Raw genomic sequence first — 16,332 nt, forward strand, 5'->3', positions numbered from 1 at the left:
CAAAATAATAACCTTAGTGAGCATATTTTGTTGGTATTCTCCATTTGGTGTGGACATTTGGACTCAAATTACTTGGTCAACTAGAATGACTGAGAACCCTCAGGAAATAATAATGTATATTTTTTTTCTGTGAATGTTCAATTGATTAGGCAAGATATTTTCTTAAAATTTTCTTAAATATTACTAAAATATTTTCTCAAAATTATTCTCAACTTACATATTGGTTTGTATTTTTTTAAAAAGAGGGTCTCAGATTACTCATCTGATTCTTATCACATTTATGCAGCACAAGTTTATTAATAAATTTGTTCCTATCATTCTTACAATGATAGAGCAAGAGGTTAATTATTAGGAACATAATATCTGTGTTCAACTTGTATTAACATTGGTTTAATATTCCTGTCACTTCCCAAGTGTATCCACCAATATCCATTGCCTTCATTTCATGAGTAGATTTTCCTTCCAGAATAGTAATGTAGCATATAAAACAGTTCACTTTACATTTGATTGATTGCAGTTTAGATCAATTTGTAACTGTTTTAAAATGTAAATTTGTCTATAGAATATATTAACACAAAGTATTTTTTTGGATAATTTTATTCTGACAATGTCAAATGCTAATTTTGTAAATATATTATTCATTCATAGATTTGATCATTCAATAAACGTGTACTAGTTGCTTCACAAAGCAATTTGTTAGGTCCTGAGAACACAAAATGCAAGAACTTCTCACTATCAAAATGCTTATTAGCTTTTCATTTAAAAATATTTCTCTTCATGCATTAATCATTATTGAGATGAAGGCTACTGAAAAAGGTAACTGAGCCAAGGAAACAAAAATCACTTGCATTTCAAGCAAAATGTCACACACTATATACATATCAATTAAAAACCATCAAATGAAAAAATAGGAACAATTTCCTTCCCCGGTAGAAGATCAATATCTCTTCCAAATGCAGACCCTAAGTAGTTTAACCCTACTGTTTATATATTAAATGTGCACTGTATTTCTAATTACTGTCAAGCAATGGCTGAAAAGTGGAAAGTAGTATTTTCTAACCTAACTAAATTACTATCCTTGTTGAGATGATACAGTAATATCAAGAGAATTGGTTGCCTTAAACAAATGCACTAAAATAGATTCTCTGAAGTTCCAAGTGAAATCACTGAGGACAAGTGTGTATGTTTGAATGAATCAGGCTACTAATTTACTTTTGAAAATGCGTGACTTGAACATAATCATTGTTGATTATTTTAAATGCTCTCATTCTATAGAAGGGGATGCTTATCTTAGTAGTTGGCCTTCCCTTTTGCACTCCTTTTAAAAGCTGTCCCCAGGTTTTTCAAATATCACAATAAATGAACTTTCCATTTTAGTGAGAGAGTTCTTCAATAATTAATGCACGCCATGGCTATAAAATATCACAAGAAGTTGTTTAATTCAAAACTGAAGCAAGTTAATGATTCCATCTATTTTAAGTAACCACAATCTTGATAACTCAGCTAATCAACACTGTTTACATATTTTGGGTAGTTTAACCTAAATGAAATAAACACATAGATTTAAGCATATCAGTAAACTTTATAGGCAATTACTACAAATTATTTGGGGGAAAGGCTCAGTTAAAATATTGCTACTAATATTGCCATTTTGTAAAATGACTACTATGTATCAGATTATTACCTCAATTCATGTAAACATACAAACTGTGATATAACCACAGCAAAATTATTTTTCTGAAACTGAGGCTAGGCAGTTGGAAAGCTCAAATATTCTACAGAAATTGGACAGATATCCAAAGCAAATCAAAACTGCTTCTGTTTCACTTCCCTGCAAACCTTGTTTATGCTGCAGACAATGGACATGGCTTACACTGACCTGCTTCCTTCACTTGATAATTTTTCTATTGCTCAGTACCTGGAAAACTTTAAATTAGAAATAAAATTTTATTCTGTCATTCATTATTTAATATTTGCTTACCAAAAAACTTTGTATGTTCCAGTTACACTTTGGTACTGGACATACATTTACCAGAGAACAAGACAGAAATCCATACACTGTAAACCTTTTATTCTAATTATAAACACAAGGAATCAACAATTGAAACACGTAAATACAACATAAAAACAATCATAGTCACAGCAGAATATCTGAAAACAAACAAGGTTTTAAAAGATCAAGGAGAGTCTAAACTTGAGCCATTATGGGGTGGGTGAAAGGCCTTATGGAGCCCACAGGAGGATGCAGAAGGAGGGAAAAAAAAACAGAAAAAAAAAATCACTGTTTTAGATGAAGCAAACAGGAATAATAGAGGCTTTGAGATAAAACAGGCAGCCAGTGAGTCCCAAGAGTGACAGAATAGCAGAGTGTATACCTCATACAAATGGGGGGGGGGGGAAATCAGACATTAAGGGAAGAGGAAAACAGGCTGGGTTGTGGGGTTTTTGTTGTTACTGTTTTATGAGGGGGGCATCAATGGTAAAGTCTAGATTTTATTTTCAATATACAGTAAGAGTCTCAAGATTGGTGCAAGCTAAAAGTGATTGTTGTACTATATACCTTGAAAAAAACTGTCCAAATGGATAATGATAGAGACCTGGAGCAATATAATGGTTATAGGAGAATCGCAAAATGAATGGCTGGTAAAAGAAAAAGTTTGAGAAATAAACTTCTTGATAGGTTTGGAAATAACGAATAAAGTGATGTAAAAAGTCAAACTTGACTCTCAATATATAGTAAGTAGATATCAGTGTTATTTGTTCATTTTGCTCCAGAGTAATAACTAAGAAGACCCATTTTCCAACTTTAAAAGTATCAGCTTGATTTATAAAACTCCTTACTCATATATGACAATGAGTCTTAACGTCTCCTTTCAATTACAGAATTAGCCACTGACTATATTCCCCACTGAAATGGAAATTAATTATGTCCATTACACCTATATGTGAGACTCAGAAGGAAATCTTCAGCTCTACTCAACTCTTTAGACTTTCTTATGGTTACAGAATCACTATTCCTACTTTTGTCATAATTGTCATGAGTTTTTCCATTATGTTACATTTCCCAGCGAAAGCTCTTCTAAAGCTATCTTTTCCATTGCCAAGTTAACTAGGAACATGATCTCTGCGTGTGTTTGTGTGTGTTGTATATACGTATTTATATATGTATATATACATATTTACATATAAGACCAAACAGGAAAAAGATAATTGGCTATTTACATGACAAACCAATCATTATTTGCACTCCATAGTTCCTGTCTCTAAACATACTTTCAAAGTTAGGACAGTTCCTTTCATTTCTTGAAAGAAAATTAAAATAGTTTCACTACAAGTTGAATTCAATATTTTATATTTTTATCAGTAAGTTATTGTATCATCGTTATATGGCTAATTATTTTTAAACTACATGCTTATTTATTTTTATATAAAAGGAATGTCATCTACTCCTACCCTACTCTTCTGCCGCCCCTCATTTCCATCTTCCTTCCTTCTTATTTTTTCATTAATTTTAACAATGACATATATTCATTTACTCTATAATCACATCTCACGTAGATCAAGCATTCTACAAGTAGTAGAGCAAGGCCCAAAGCCTTAGGACCCTGTACCTCCATGGGAGTCCCAGAAAAAGCTCCTGCCTCCTGGCTTCAGATCAGCTCAGTTCCTGCTTTGGCAGTCATTCAGGAGTGAGCCAGTGGGTGGTAGCTCTTTCCATACCTCCTCCTCTCTGTAAATCTGATTTGCCTTTCCAATAAAATATAAAACATAAATCTTTTTTAAAAAATTCTATAAGTAATAGGGAAAAAAAACTGTTGCTCAAGTGTATATACAAAGGCTATAATAATTTAAGTAATGATTATTTTTATGCTTCTTTCAACGGTGCTGTCTTGTGATAAAAACAATAAACTAATAACTTCTGAGTTTTCTGACCTTTCCTCATTCAGTAACTTAATTATACTGTTGGTGTTTTTCCAGAAACCAAAAATGTAAAAAGGACTTTAAATTAACATGTCATGTTCTAGCAATACTGGATGCATCCAATTGGATAATACTTGAAGTTCATGACAATTAAAACTTATTATTTAATATTACATTTAATTTTGTAAGTTTACATGAATAGAATAGCACTTGTCTTTATTTCTATCTACAATATTTAACAAATATTTCCCAAAATGGGATTAGCATAATACATTTTTAGTGATGCTTTAATCTGTTCTCTAATATGTAGTATTAAAATTATGAACTATCCACTTTCAGCTTGCTTTCCTATGTGCATATTTCCACAGGAGATAAAACTCATTTCTAGGCAAAGATTATATGAAAATATGTCTCAATAGAGGGTTATACTAAGCAACAATAAGAATCAAGTAGTCAGAATTTCAAACTTCAAATCATTTAAATTGTGGTTTTCTAACGAGTTTGAGAGCACATACTGGTATGAAAACAAAACAATCTCAGGTTAAAGAATATTGGCAAATCAAGAGTTGTCCATTGAAATCTCTATGATGTGCTAACCTTTTCTCCATAATTAGTTAGCCTAAAAGGACATCCGTTACGATGCCTTAGACATTTTCACTGAATTGATATTGACTCTACCAATGCTTCTCAAAGAATATAACTTTGGAAGAAAAAGTCAACTGTACTTTATAATTTGGTCTTGTTTCTAGCTTATAAAGTCATTTTGTCTAAAACTGTGCTAAGAAATTTACTTTGATATTTGCTATTCTGAAGGGCAGAACTCAGGCCATTGTCATTCTCATGCCCTGAATTTTATATCCTGAAAGCATAGTAAACTACATGGACATAATAGCTTTCTAATAAATGCATGGGCATGCAGCAGCTAGGTGCTGCTTAAGATAAAGTTTGCATTTATTGCTGCAATAGAAAAACAAACAAAAACCCATCTTCCTAAAGTCACCTCTAGGCTGAGATCAAATGCAGTCTTGCCCTAAAACAAGTTTAATCTGGTATTTAATGGTTGTGTTAAGCAATACTGAAAATACTCCATGTCTCTAATTTGAACAACAGTATTAATAACAGTAGTGAGTTTGAGCTTTATTTCAGTAATTTAGTATGTAATATGTTTTTAAAATTTGTATGTATTATGTTTTTAATTTTCAACTAAAGTAATGGAAGATGCTCTGCTTTTAATTACAGAATTATTATCATTTGTATTTTGAATAGTTTATGTGGGTTTGTTGGAATAATATACTTATTGGAGCATTTGAATAAATTGACTTAAAATTATACTTTAAATGTATCTAATTTCCAATTTTATTAACTGGCTCAACAGATTACACATCAAAATGATATTTTCTTATATCAAATTTAAAAATTTCACTCAGTACCACCATATTTTTTTTGGCTCAAAGTGTATATGTCTTTGGGAAAAAAAAAGTAGGTTTGTGTTAGGCATTTTAAATGTTGAAATTAAAGTCTCTATTCCATTGGCACAATTTTGCTGATAATTATGGTGGTGTCTAATGGAAATAATGAAAAGTTATGTACATTTGAAAAAATTATTTTTTGCAAAGCTACTATACATCTTTTCTTCCTTGCTTGCTTCCTTGCTTCTTCCATGTCATTGGTTGTCTAGCACTCTGTAGCAAAGGATTACTGACCTGGATGACATTCATCAGTCCTTGCTTTTGTTACTAATGCCTTCACAGAACTGAAAACATTGATGCTCACTATGGTAATAATGATTGGGTTTACTTTGCTTCTGTTGTCGCTAAAGCAGGTAACTTCTTTCAAATGTTCAGTACTGCAAATGATAATTCCTGAACACATAAGAAGCTCCAGGTTTGTTGTGTAAACAAAAAAACAACTGACCGTTTCTGAGAGCTGTTCATCAACGCATTATGTAAGCAGCGATGTGTTGGAGAAGTTTAAGTAATAGACAATTGCATGATTTACTAATAGCATGTAATCTTCTTGTGTTCATTTTCAAATAAGCAAATTACATATGTATATATATATTCACACACATATCCAATTTTACACACACACAAACAAATAAGTTATTTATTTGAAATCATCGTTACAGAGAGGATGGAAGAAACAGCTAATGAAAGAAGGATCAGGAGACCGACAAGAAGCTCCTAAGTGCTCAGTCATCAGGGAAACACAGGAGAAAACTGCAATGAGATTTTACCTCACTCTAGCCAGATTGGCTATTATTTAAAAAAAAAAAAAAAAGGCATGGTATGGAGAAAAGGGAAACCCTGAATACTTTTGGTAATAACTGAATTCCATGCGGACACTGTAGAAAAATTATAGAAGTTACTCAAGAAACTGAAAAGACAAACACAATATGATCTCACAATCCGAGAGTGAAAAATGCAATGAATCAGTGGAGGAGACATGGGTAATTGGATATTTTTCACTACTCACAAAGCATACAAACACAAACAATGTCTAGTTACCAGTTGATGCATTAAAAATGTGGTACATATGTACCGTGAAACACTGCTCAGTTACAAGAAAGGCTTACTATGGCATGGCGGAACTGGAGGTCATGGAGTATAATAAGCCAAGCAAAAAAGGACAAGTATCACATGCAGACTTGGAAGAGAGAGAAGGACAGTTGATTAACAAGTACTAACTTATGGTTAGATGGATGCTGGAAGTTCCAGGTTTCATTACCCAGTGGAATGACAAGTAATGTCAACTTACTATATTTCTCTATAAAAAGAAAAAAACCAATGTTTTGCATTTTAAAAGTATTAGTGCATTTATTTTTTTAATGATCATAACAATGGTGAGGGGAATACAGACCCATATGGGCCACTGTTTGGGATGAGAGTCAGAGGAGGGGATGACACAAATGTTTCTGTGGTAGAGGAAGGTAGAAGGTGTTTCGCTGCTTGTCAGATTACTGTAATGTCAAGAGATGGAGATGTTCTCTTGATGCTGTCTCAGGGATCTCCATGTGAGTATGAATGTCCTGGGGCTGTTACTTGAGTGGTAGATGGGTAAAATTGACATAGAGTAAGGACGATGTGACTTCCGGTCAGTTACCCTACTTTTGCTTCTGACCCTCAGCTAGTGAATCCTCATCACTGACTGGAAGCTTTCCTATCTGGGGTTATGGCTGTGTCCCCTGTATCATCAAGACTGCTCTAAAATGTTGTCTTCATTTTATATACCTGTCCTCATAGGGATCTCCATTGCTTCCCCCACACAGGTTCTAATGCCCGTAGGCTGGCCATGTCTACCTCAGAGTGTTCACAGGCTGAGCCACTTTCCATGGAACTTGGTCTGAAGTGCTATGCCATTTGCTTTTCTTTATCACCTTTTGAAGAGGTACCTGGGGTCTTCCGCTGAATTAGAGGGGCTGGTTATCTTGTCTTTCATGTTCATCTGAATATGTTCTTCATGATTTCCTTGAAATCAGCAACAGAGGTGGCTCTATTCTGCAAGATGTGCCCTGTGGTCAGTCTACATGTCTATGGGAATTTTCCTGAGATCATGGATTCTGTCAATTTAAGGTAGCCAAGAAAACCAAGGGGGCAAGCTCCTAGAGAAGTCATCCTATCTGCCCTCCCATTCCTACCTCGATCCAGGTTCTAGCAATCCTTGGCAGATACTGCAGCCTGATCTGGACCACTGCCTGCTCTCACTGCCATACATATATGCAGGAGTGCTAGCCTGCTCAGGAAGCCCCTTAAGAACCTGTGCCAGGCAAACTCACAGCCACAGTTCCTGAGAACACCAGGAGGTTCATTGTTCTGATCTGCCCTGTCCCCAGCCTCAGCTTTTATGTGCACTGGTGGGTTCAGTGTCCCAGTCAGCAAAACTCCTTGAACCCTTACTAGGCCTCTCTCCAGAATGGGCTCTCAAATATGTTGACAGGTGCAGCAGTCTGTTTTGGCCCACACCCAGACTCAGCCCTCATGTGCACAAGTGCATGAAGCAGGACAAACCAGCCCATGGCTGCACCAAGCACTCATATTCACCAGCCACGCTTGGCCAGCCTGAGGCAACCTTCAGAACTGCTACCAGGAGTTTCCAAGGCCCCATCTCTCATATACCACAGCAGGTGTGAAAGCCTGCCTGGCCCACTCCCAGACCAAGTTTTTGCAGGCACCAGTAGATGTAGCAGCCCAGTTGGGGAGACCCCTTAAACGTCTAAAAGGCTGTACCCCAATCCTGCTTCCTGTGTCCTCCAGAATGTGCTGAGACCTGGCTTAGCCCACCTCCACCCCTGTGCCTCACATGTACTTACAGGCAGGTGTAGCTGCCTGGTCAGGATGATCCCAACTAGGCTTGTCACAAATCTTCTCTCTTCCCTATATAAATATTTTTAAATTATTTCATTCTTGTCACCTTCTATATTTTTTAAGAAACATATTTTTCCTATTATTGTCTAAAAGACAATATTTTTATTATTCTATACTGTGTTACTCAGCATCCTAACATCACTGCTTTGTTCCAGCTCCGCTTTCCTTTCATCAAATATAAGCACCAACTCTAACTGATTGCTCACTAAAGGAGTTTTCAGTATGTATTGTTTCAGTACATTTATAAAATCATGGTATAATTTACCTGATTTAAGTACACTATATTTTTTCCTTCCTGCATTGGCTATGTTAAGGAGTCACACATTCTTAAGGCACATACTGGTCTGAGAACAGCTTGTATTTCCCCAGCCTAAAAATTAATGAGATTAGTTACTTTTTCAGAGATCCTATTTGCATCATCTTTTCTAAGAGAATTTTTCATTACAAGCCTAGGAAACATGGCTGTTCCTTCTGCTTACAGTTCTGTAACAATGTGAGAAGAACCCATGTGCTACATCCACATTCAAAAGGAAGGCTGCTTTTCAACGGAAAAGGATGAATGACTTTAGGGTTGGAGTAGTATGTGCACACACTAGTTATCTTTCCTTAGACTGTTGAGAGAGGGAATGAAGAGAGGGAGGGAGGAAGAGGAGGAGGAGAAGAGAGAGAAAGAGAGAGAGAGAGAAACAGTGACAGCATTCTAAAGGTATTTAACTTAAAACTGACATTTTTTCCCTTTTCATTTCCAAGTCCACAGTATAAAAGTACGGAAAAATAAAACCAATGAAGCTCCACTCTTGCTCTTTATAGATGGCAATCACAGGAAAAATGTATTTCCATAAATTTTTCTATTATAGTACTTCAAACAAATCTAAGACCTGAGGAGAAATATTGCTGATTTTAAGTGATTTAGACCAGATGTAGACAGGACATCAACTACTTTTTGATAATCATAAAAAGCAGCAGTGCATGTAAACTGCAAAAGAAGAAATCACAGTCATATAACATAAAAGGAAAGCTATTTCTTTTTGTTGAATATATTTAAAAGTGACATTGTGATGAGGGTAGTGAAAATATTCTATTTTTCTGGAATTGGAATGTTTCAAAGTTAATGCTTCTTTCCTTAAAGATTTTAAGTAATATTTCATCACTTTTAAGATACAGACTGCGCATGCTATAACAAATACAGTTAATTAAGTCAGGAAGTGGGAAATCTAGCTTTTCATCTTGCTCTGACTACTGAGGTGGTCTGGAGAAAGATAACTGTGGCTTTATGCATATGGACTCCAAACCAGGAAGATGACTGTTAAGGGCTGATTTATGTCCCTCTCCAAATTTGCATGTCAAAACCCTAACCTCCACTACCTCGCAATGTGAATATACTTGGAGGGAAGGTCAATCTAGAAACAGGAAATAAGCTAAAGTTGGGTTTCTAGAGAGGCATTCAATCCAATTCATTCAATACAACTTGTGCCCCTGATAAGAGGGGAAATAAGGGCACAGACAAATAGAGGAAAGATGACATGAAGACACACAGAGGTCAGTATCAGAAGAAATCAAACTGTGGGCAGCTTGATTATGGATTTCTAGCTTTCAGAATTCTGTCACACTTTGTTATGAGAGCCCAGAAAGCTGTGCCATAGGTATCATTAAGGTTATGATGATTAGATGTAGTTACATCTTTATAAAGCATCTGGTATGTGGCAATTAAATGTGGGCTAACTAATATTGTTCTTGCTACTGATGGTATTTTTATAGGAAGAACATTTATAATTTTTATTGTTAGATAATCTTGAACATAGCAGCATGCTGTAGTGATTCATGTAGTGATTTAAACCTACCAGGTTTGGAGAGCAGTATAGGAATTGTGCTATTTTCTAGCTATCTGATTTTCTGTAACTAATTTCTTGATCTCTGTTTTCCATCTCAATATGGAGATTAAAAAGCATGCTTTTTCTTCGAAACAAACTGCATTTGTAATGGATGCCGTTCTAATTTGATGAGCTATAATTAGGATTTATATTTGTATTTATTTTTATAACTCTTTTCAATACACTAGGGCCAAAACAACTTCTTGTGGTCCTTCTTTCTCAGCATATCCAACCTTTCTTTTCATTTACTGGAGGAAGTAGTGTGTGTCTTAGTAGCTTCACTGTTAGAGCAACCTCTTGCATGAACTTTTCCAGCAGGGCAAGGAAGCACCTATTCAGGGATATTATACCCTGGCTAAGAATGAAACTTTCCATAGTGTATAGCTCCAAGATTTAATTATTTAGGAAGTGAAAATGTCAAAGACGAATATTAAAATGTTTTACATCCATGTCTTAAGTAAGGAAAGAATATAATCATTTATTGAACAGGATTTGGGGGTTTTAAAATGGTGTTTATTTCAGGTATTCAGGACATACATATGATATAGATATTTCCCTCATTGGATAATACATGTTCTTCTGATCATTTATCAGTCATAATCTGTATTTCAGAGAAAAACTTACATAAATCTAGCATTAAAGGAGATGGAACATCCTTAAAGCTTTTTCACAGTCCCCTAAAAGACTGCTTTGATATTTTTGGATTTCAATATATACTCAATTTCGCTAATATTCTAGTCCCATAACCAAACCATTTAAGTCTTCATTCCAAATTATGGCTCTAGTGTTTATTTTAACTCATATTTTAGAGACATAAAAATGTGGACCAGAAGTATATAATAAAAAACAATTAACCTACATTAAAAATTAATACATACTAAAAATAAAAAACAGAAAAATATCAGCTTCGTGTATCACATCAGCAAAGTGATTTTAAATTGATATCACTGAGCATTTGGGTCATTTTATAACAGAATTTCTCAAGATACTAATGTATACATTAATTATTCTATCTGAGCAGTGGTACAAGGGGTCATTGCACGTTTTCCTCTTTACATTTCCTTGACTGTACAAACATTCTATACTGAACCTGTCCTACTTTGTTTATCCAAAAATGTCAATCAATTTGAGTTTTACAACACTTCTAAGGGGAAAATAATCAGACTTGATAGCAGCTTTGTAAGTCTGCTTACATAACTTCACTGGTAATGTAACATATGTAACATTGTTTCTTTAATAGTTTTCAAGCATATGGAAAGCTTGATAATCATTCACAGACAGTAACATATGAATAAAAATAGAAAACCTTTGTTTAAAAACAATGAGGATACCAGAGTAATAGTCTTCACTACTTATCAGGGTATGTGAAAAACAAAGCATGAATATCTTACCTGATATGCAGTGTATACTTTTGTCCATTGTCCACTCTGAAGGTGGTGTTAACGCTTTTCAATTTCGATTCACCAGCACAGCGGAAATGATACTATGGAGAGAAGAAATATATCTTATACTTACACTGGACTTTGCAGTTACCAATATATTTTAAATTGCTTTTGAGAAATAAGAAGATTGTAACTTAAAAAGAATTGCTCAAAGCAATTCTTTAAGAATGACTAGCAATTAAGCACAAATATATGAGTACCATACATCTTCATGAAATTAAAAAAAAAATCATGGAAAATATGTATCACCAGAAGAATTTATGCATCAATTGAAAAAGCAAAACTTGTTTTTTTTCAAATTTCCATGAACTTATTATTATTTTAAGATTATTTTTTTTTTAAGAAAGGAAAATATACAGAGAGAAAAACCTTCCATCTTCTGCTTCACTTGCCATGTGATCACAGTGGCCAGAGCTGAGCCAGTCTGAAGTCAGGAGTCAGAAGCCTCTTCTAGGTCTCCCACATGGGTGCTGAGTCCCAAGGCTTTGGGCCATTGTCTACTGCTTTCCCAGGCCACAGATACATGGGGTTCTTTTTTTTTTTTTTCTTTTTAATTGTTGAGGCTTGCTTGCTTTATGACATACAATATGATTAATTCTGGAGAAAAGTTCCATGTCCAGCTGAGAAAAACATATACTCAGTGTCTGTGGGATATAAGGTTCTATAAATATCGATTAAATCCATTTGTTTTATTGCCTGTGTGAGACCTGTTGCTTCCTCAGAGTTTTCGTCACATCAATGTGCCTACTGATGTTAAATGAGTTGCTCAGGTCACCCACTATTATTTTATTGGCATCTGTATCTCACCTTGGATCCATCAATAATTGTTTTGAATAGCTAGGTGTTCTCCTATTTGGTGTGTGTACATTTATTATTGTTATTTCCTCTTGCTGGATGGATCCCTTTATTGCTATGTAGTCCTTCTTCATGTCATCCAGTTTTTTGTTCTTTTTTTTTTTTTATGCTCAAGTCTATGTCATCTGATATTGGAGTAGCTACAATGGCTCTTTTTTCCTTTCCATTGGCACAAAATGTTCCATCTTTCATTTTCAGCTTCTGCATATTTTTGTTGATTAGATGTGTCTTGTAGGAAACAGATGGGTCATGCTTTTTGATCCATTTTATTAATTTACGTCTTTTGATTGATGAGTTGAAATCATTTGTGTTCTGAGTTCATACTGATAGGTTGCAAATTATTCCTGTCATTTGTGTGTTGTGATTTGTGTTTAACTTTGGTTTTTCTAGGGGGTTTTAATGGGAAGAGCTTCTCCTTTGCTTGTTGTGAGCATGGCTAACTTCCTTTCTTTCTGTCTTCAGCACATTTTAACGTAGTGTTTCCAGGGCTGGCTTAGTGTTGGTGAAGTCTTACAGCTTTTTTTTTTTTTTGTAGGAATATTTTATTCCATTTTCAAACACAAAGGAGAAGTTTACTGGATGTATTATTATTTTGGATTGACAGTTTTTATCTTTTGATATTTAGAAAATGTAACTCCATTTTCTTCTTGCTTGAAGGGTATTTTCTGAGAAGTCAGCAGTGAGTCTAATTGGTTTTCCCCAATCAGTTATCTGATCCTTTTTAAGGGCTTGTTTCAGTATTCCTTTTTCATATTTGATTGGGGGAAGCTTAACAATGTTATGTCTGGGTAAGGATTTTTTGGATTGGTGTTTTCTATCCTTCCTGTATTTGGCTTCCCCTTTTGTTCTCAATGTTTGGGAAGTTCTCTTTTAAATTTCATTGAATAGTTCTTGCAATCCTGCCTCTGTTTCCATGACTTCTGAAATTCCTCTAATTCTTATATTTGATTTCTTGATGCTGTCATTCAGCTTCTGAATAATTTTTTTTCTTCTATATTCAGTATTTCCATACATCTGATTAACTGCATGCCCTTTATCTTCCAGTTTTCTTATTCTTTCTTCTGGGTTATTCATTCTATTAGTGAGGTTTTCTGTCACCTGTTTATTTTGCTCTGTTGTATTCCTTAGTTCAAGCATTACAATTTGGATTTGTTTCATAGAATTTTCTCTTCTGCGATATATTCCTTAAGTTCCTTGAATTCTTGCCTTTATTCCTCACTGTCTTTGAAGAGTTTTATAATGTTTTTTTTTTTAATTTCTTGTCTAGGAGATCTTCAATATCCTCATCCCAGAGCTCTAAGTTTGATATAGTCTTGCTCATTTTTCAGGGAAGCATTAGTTTCCTCATTTCTGTTGCTTTCCATTTTTTCTTCTGCCCTTCTCCAGGGCCTTTCAGATTAGTGAAATTTTTCTCAAGCAAATTTTGTCTTTAAATTGTATTTGTTATTTTTAAGTTTGTGGGTAGGGAGGTTTTGGCCTGAATCTTTCTACTGACAGTGTTGTCCCAGCTCATTTCTTTAGATCCTTGGGTGGGGCTAGAGCTCCTCGCTGTCTTACCCTGCCCACAGCTTCTGGTGTTGTGTAATGGGGCAGATGAGCAGTTTTGTTGCTTGTATCTCTGCTAAGACTTCTGTGGTTGTTGCCTTGCTTTCTGTTCAGGACACAGATTGTGCACCCAAGCCACCAGGCATTTCCTGCTGCTGATACGGGCACCCCTGTGGGCCTTCCCTCTCCTCTGGTGTTTTGCTGCTATTTTCTGTAGCATCTCGGGGGTCAGGAAGGTCACTGTGGTACAGGAACACACGCTGTGTGCCACTGGGCTGAACCAGTCCTGTGTGCAGCCCAGGGAACTGTGGAGAGGAGCAGGTTTGCACCCCTTTGCCAAGACTGTTCAAAATGTTTAGCTTGCCAGGTTCCCAGTTTCTGGGATTGCTTGAGCAAAGCATACCCCTTGGCAGTTCCTGCTGTGGATGTGCATGCCTCTGCCTCTGCGGCTCTTCACTTCCCTGTGTTATTCTGCTCCAGTGGCTCCCTTTGTTAGTGGCTGAGTGACCTGAGGTTTCACTATGGCTCACACTGGAATTCATGATCCAGACACTGCCTGCCAGGGATCCAGTGTCTCCCAATGACCCTGGTATCTCTCTTTGGGTATAGGGCACAAATCCTCCAGGTGAGAGGTGGCTTCTGTTCTCAATCCATGAGTTCCTCTCTTAGTTGGATCACTCCCTAGCAGCTCCCTTTGCAGTGGTTGGTTCCCCAAAGGCGTGACCTCCCATATCTGAAGGTCCATCGATTGGGGGGCTGTGGGCTTCCACAATTGTGCCTACTTTCACTAGTGTCCTGTGGATTTTGCTTGCCACTGTATTCTGGGGAAGGCTCCCACAGGGAGACTTCCTGCTACTGTTCATTTTGTGCCGGCTTGAAATTCACTAGGTTTTTGTCTGTGAATCCAGGTGCTTTTCTGTAGTTTGCCAGTGCTCACCTTCCTCTTGGGCTGCTGGCTGCAACTTTGGACATTTTCAGTAGTTTATCCTTGTCTGCACAGCTCCTCCTCCCCTCTGCTGGCCTCCATGGAGCTTCGTTCACCACCACCACCCCCCCAGGAATTTTTTCTTCTTCATTTCTTTATTCCACCTAATTTTGTGTGTGTTCTCTCTGTACTCTGAGCTTCACTCATCTACACAGTTTAGTCATTTTGTCCCCTCACCAAAACCTCTAGTATAAATTTTAAAAGCACTTCACAAATGTTAAGTATCTGTTTCCTTGCAGGAAAAAAAAAGACATAAATACTGAATGCTATCTCATTGCTATCACTATTTTTCAGAGATGGAAACTGAAGTGAAGTGACTTTCCCACCATGAGGGAACGTGTCTTGTGATCTAGTTTAAAACTGCTGATCAGTACACTCGGGCTGGTGTGGTAGCATGTCATACTAACTCTGTCTGAAGGGCCAGCATTCCATACGGGCATGTGTTTGTTTCCTGGCTATTTCCCTTTGGATACAGCTCACTGCAGTGGAGGATTGTTCAGTTCCTTGGGGACTTGCACCAGTGTGGGAGACCAAAAAGAAGTTCCTGGTTCAGATTATCTGAGCTCCAGCTGTTACAGCCATCTGGGGAGTGAACTAGTGGATGAAAGATTTCTCTTTCTGTTCTTCTGTTAATCTGCCTTTCAAATCAAAATAAGCATTTTTTATAGCGTTGACTAGTATGTGAACTGACAGTGAATGTATGTACTCAACTCTCTGGGATGAGAAACAGACATTTAAACATTTCTAAAAATTTATTTTTGAGTTATTAAACTTACTTATACAGTGAATTTCTTGAAACATTATAACTAATTTGGTATTTCTAGAATTTGAACAGCATTTAAATTATCATTCTGAAAGTACAATCATAAACATGTCTTTGTGAAAATTATAATACAAATGTATTCCTAGTAAGATTATATTTTTAAAATATATGTGCAAATTGGTGCCTAGTCTCACAAATCACAGCAGAACAAGGAAAATCTTACAGTCACAAAGATAGAACAATGCTGAGGAAGCAATGATACGTAGTACAAAGAACACAGATATACGATTTACATAACAGAACAGAAAATTTGTGATCTACCATCCTTAAGGGAGTAAGAACAACACATGCACTACCATCATGTCCTCAGAGAGCCTACATTTATCTTCAGGATTTTTGAAAAATGCAAAAGAGAAACAGCAAATTTTCACACGTGATTACTGTCCCCCAGAGAGGATTCAATGCACATTACATATGTCTACTTATTCATTCATTTATGACATTTTCTTTATATATATGGTATATATATATCTTTATATATATACATATATACACACACACAGATACAGAGATATGGATTTACTTT

General features: G+C 35.9%; 1 protein-coding gene across 1 annotated transcript in view; it reads right to left on the reverse strand.

The window, feature by feature from the left end:
• EYS (eyes shut homolog) overlaps positions 1 to 16,332 on the reverse strand; it is a 1,254,974-nt gene that overhangs the window by 546,835 nt on the left and 691,807 nt on the right. The window contains 1 exon segment of the mRNA XM_040983150.1: positions 11,548 to 11,639. Coding sequence (XP_040839084.1) covers positions 11,548 to 11,639 — 92 coding nt within the window.

Source organism: Ochotona curzoniae, unplaced genomic scaffold (assembly GCF_017591425.1).
Source record: "Ochotona curzoniae isolate NIBS_2020 unplaced genomic scaffold, NIBS_Ocur_1.0 contig_3819, whole genome shotgun sequence".
Lineage (NCBI taxonomy): Eukaryota > Metazoa > Chordata > Mammalia > Lagomorpha > Ochotonidae > Ochotona > Ochotona curzoniae.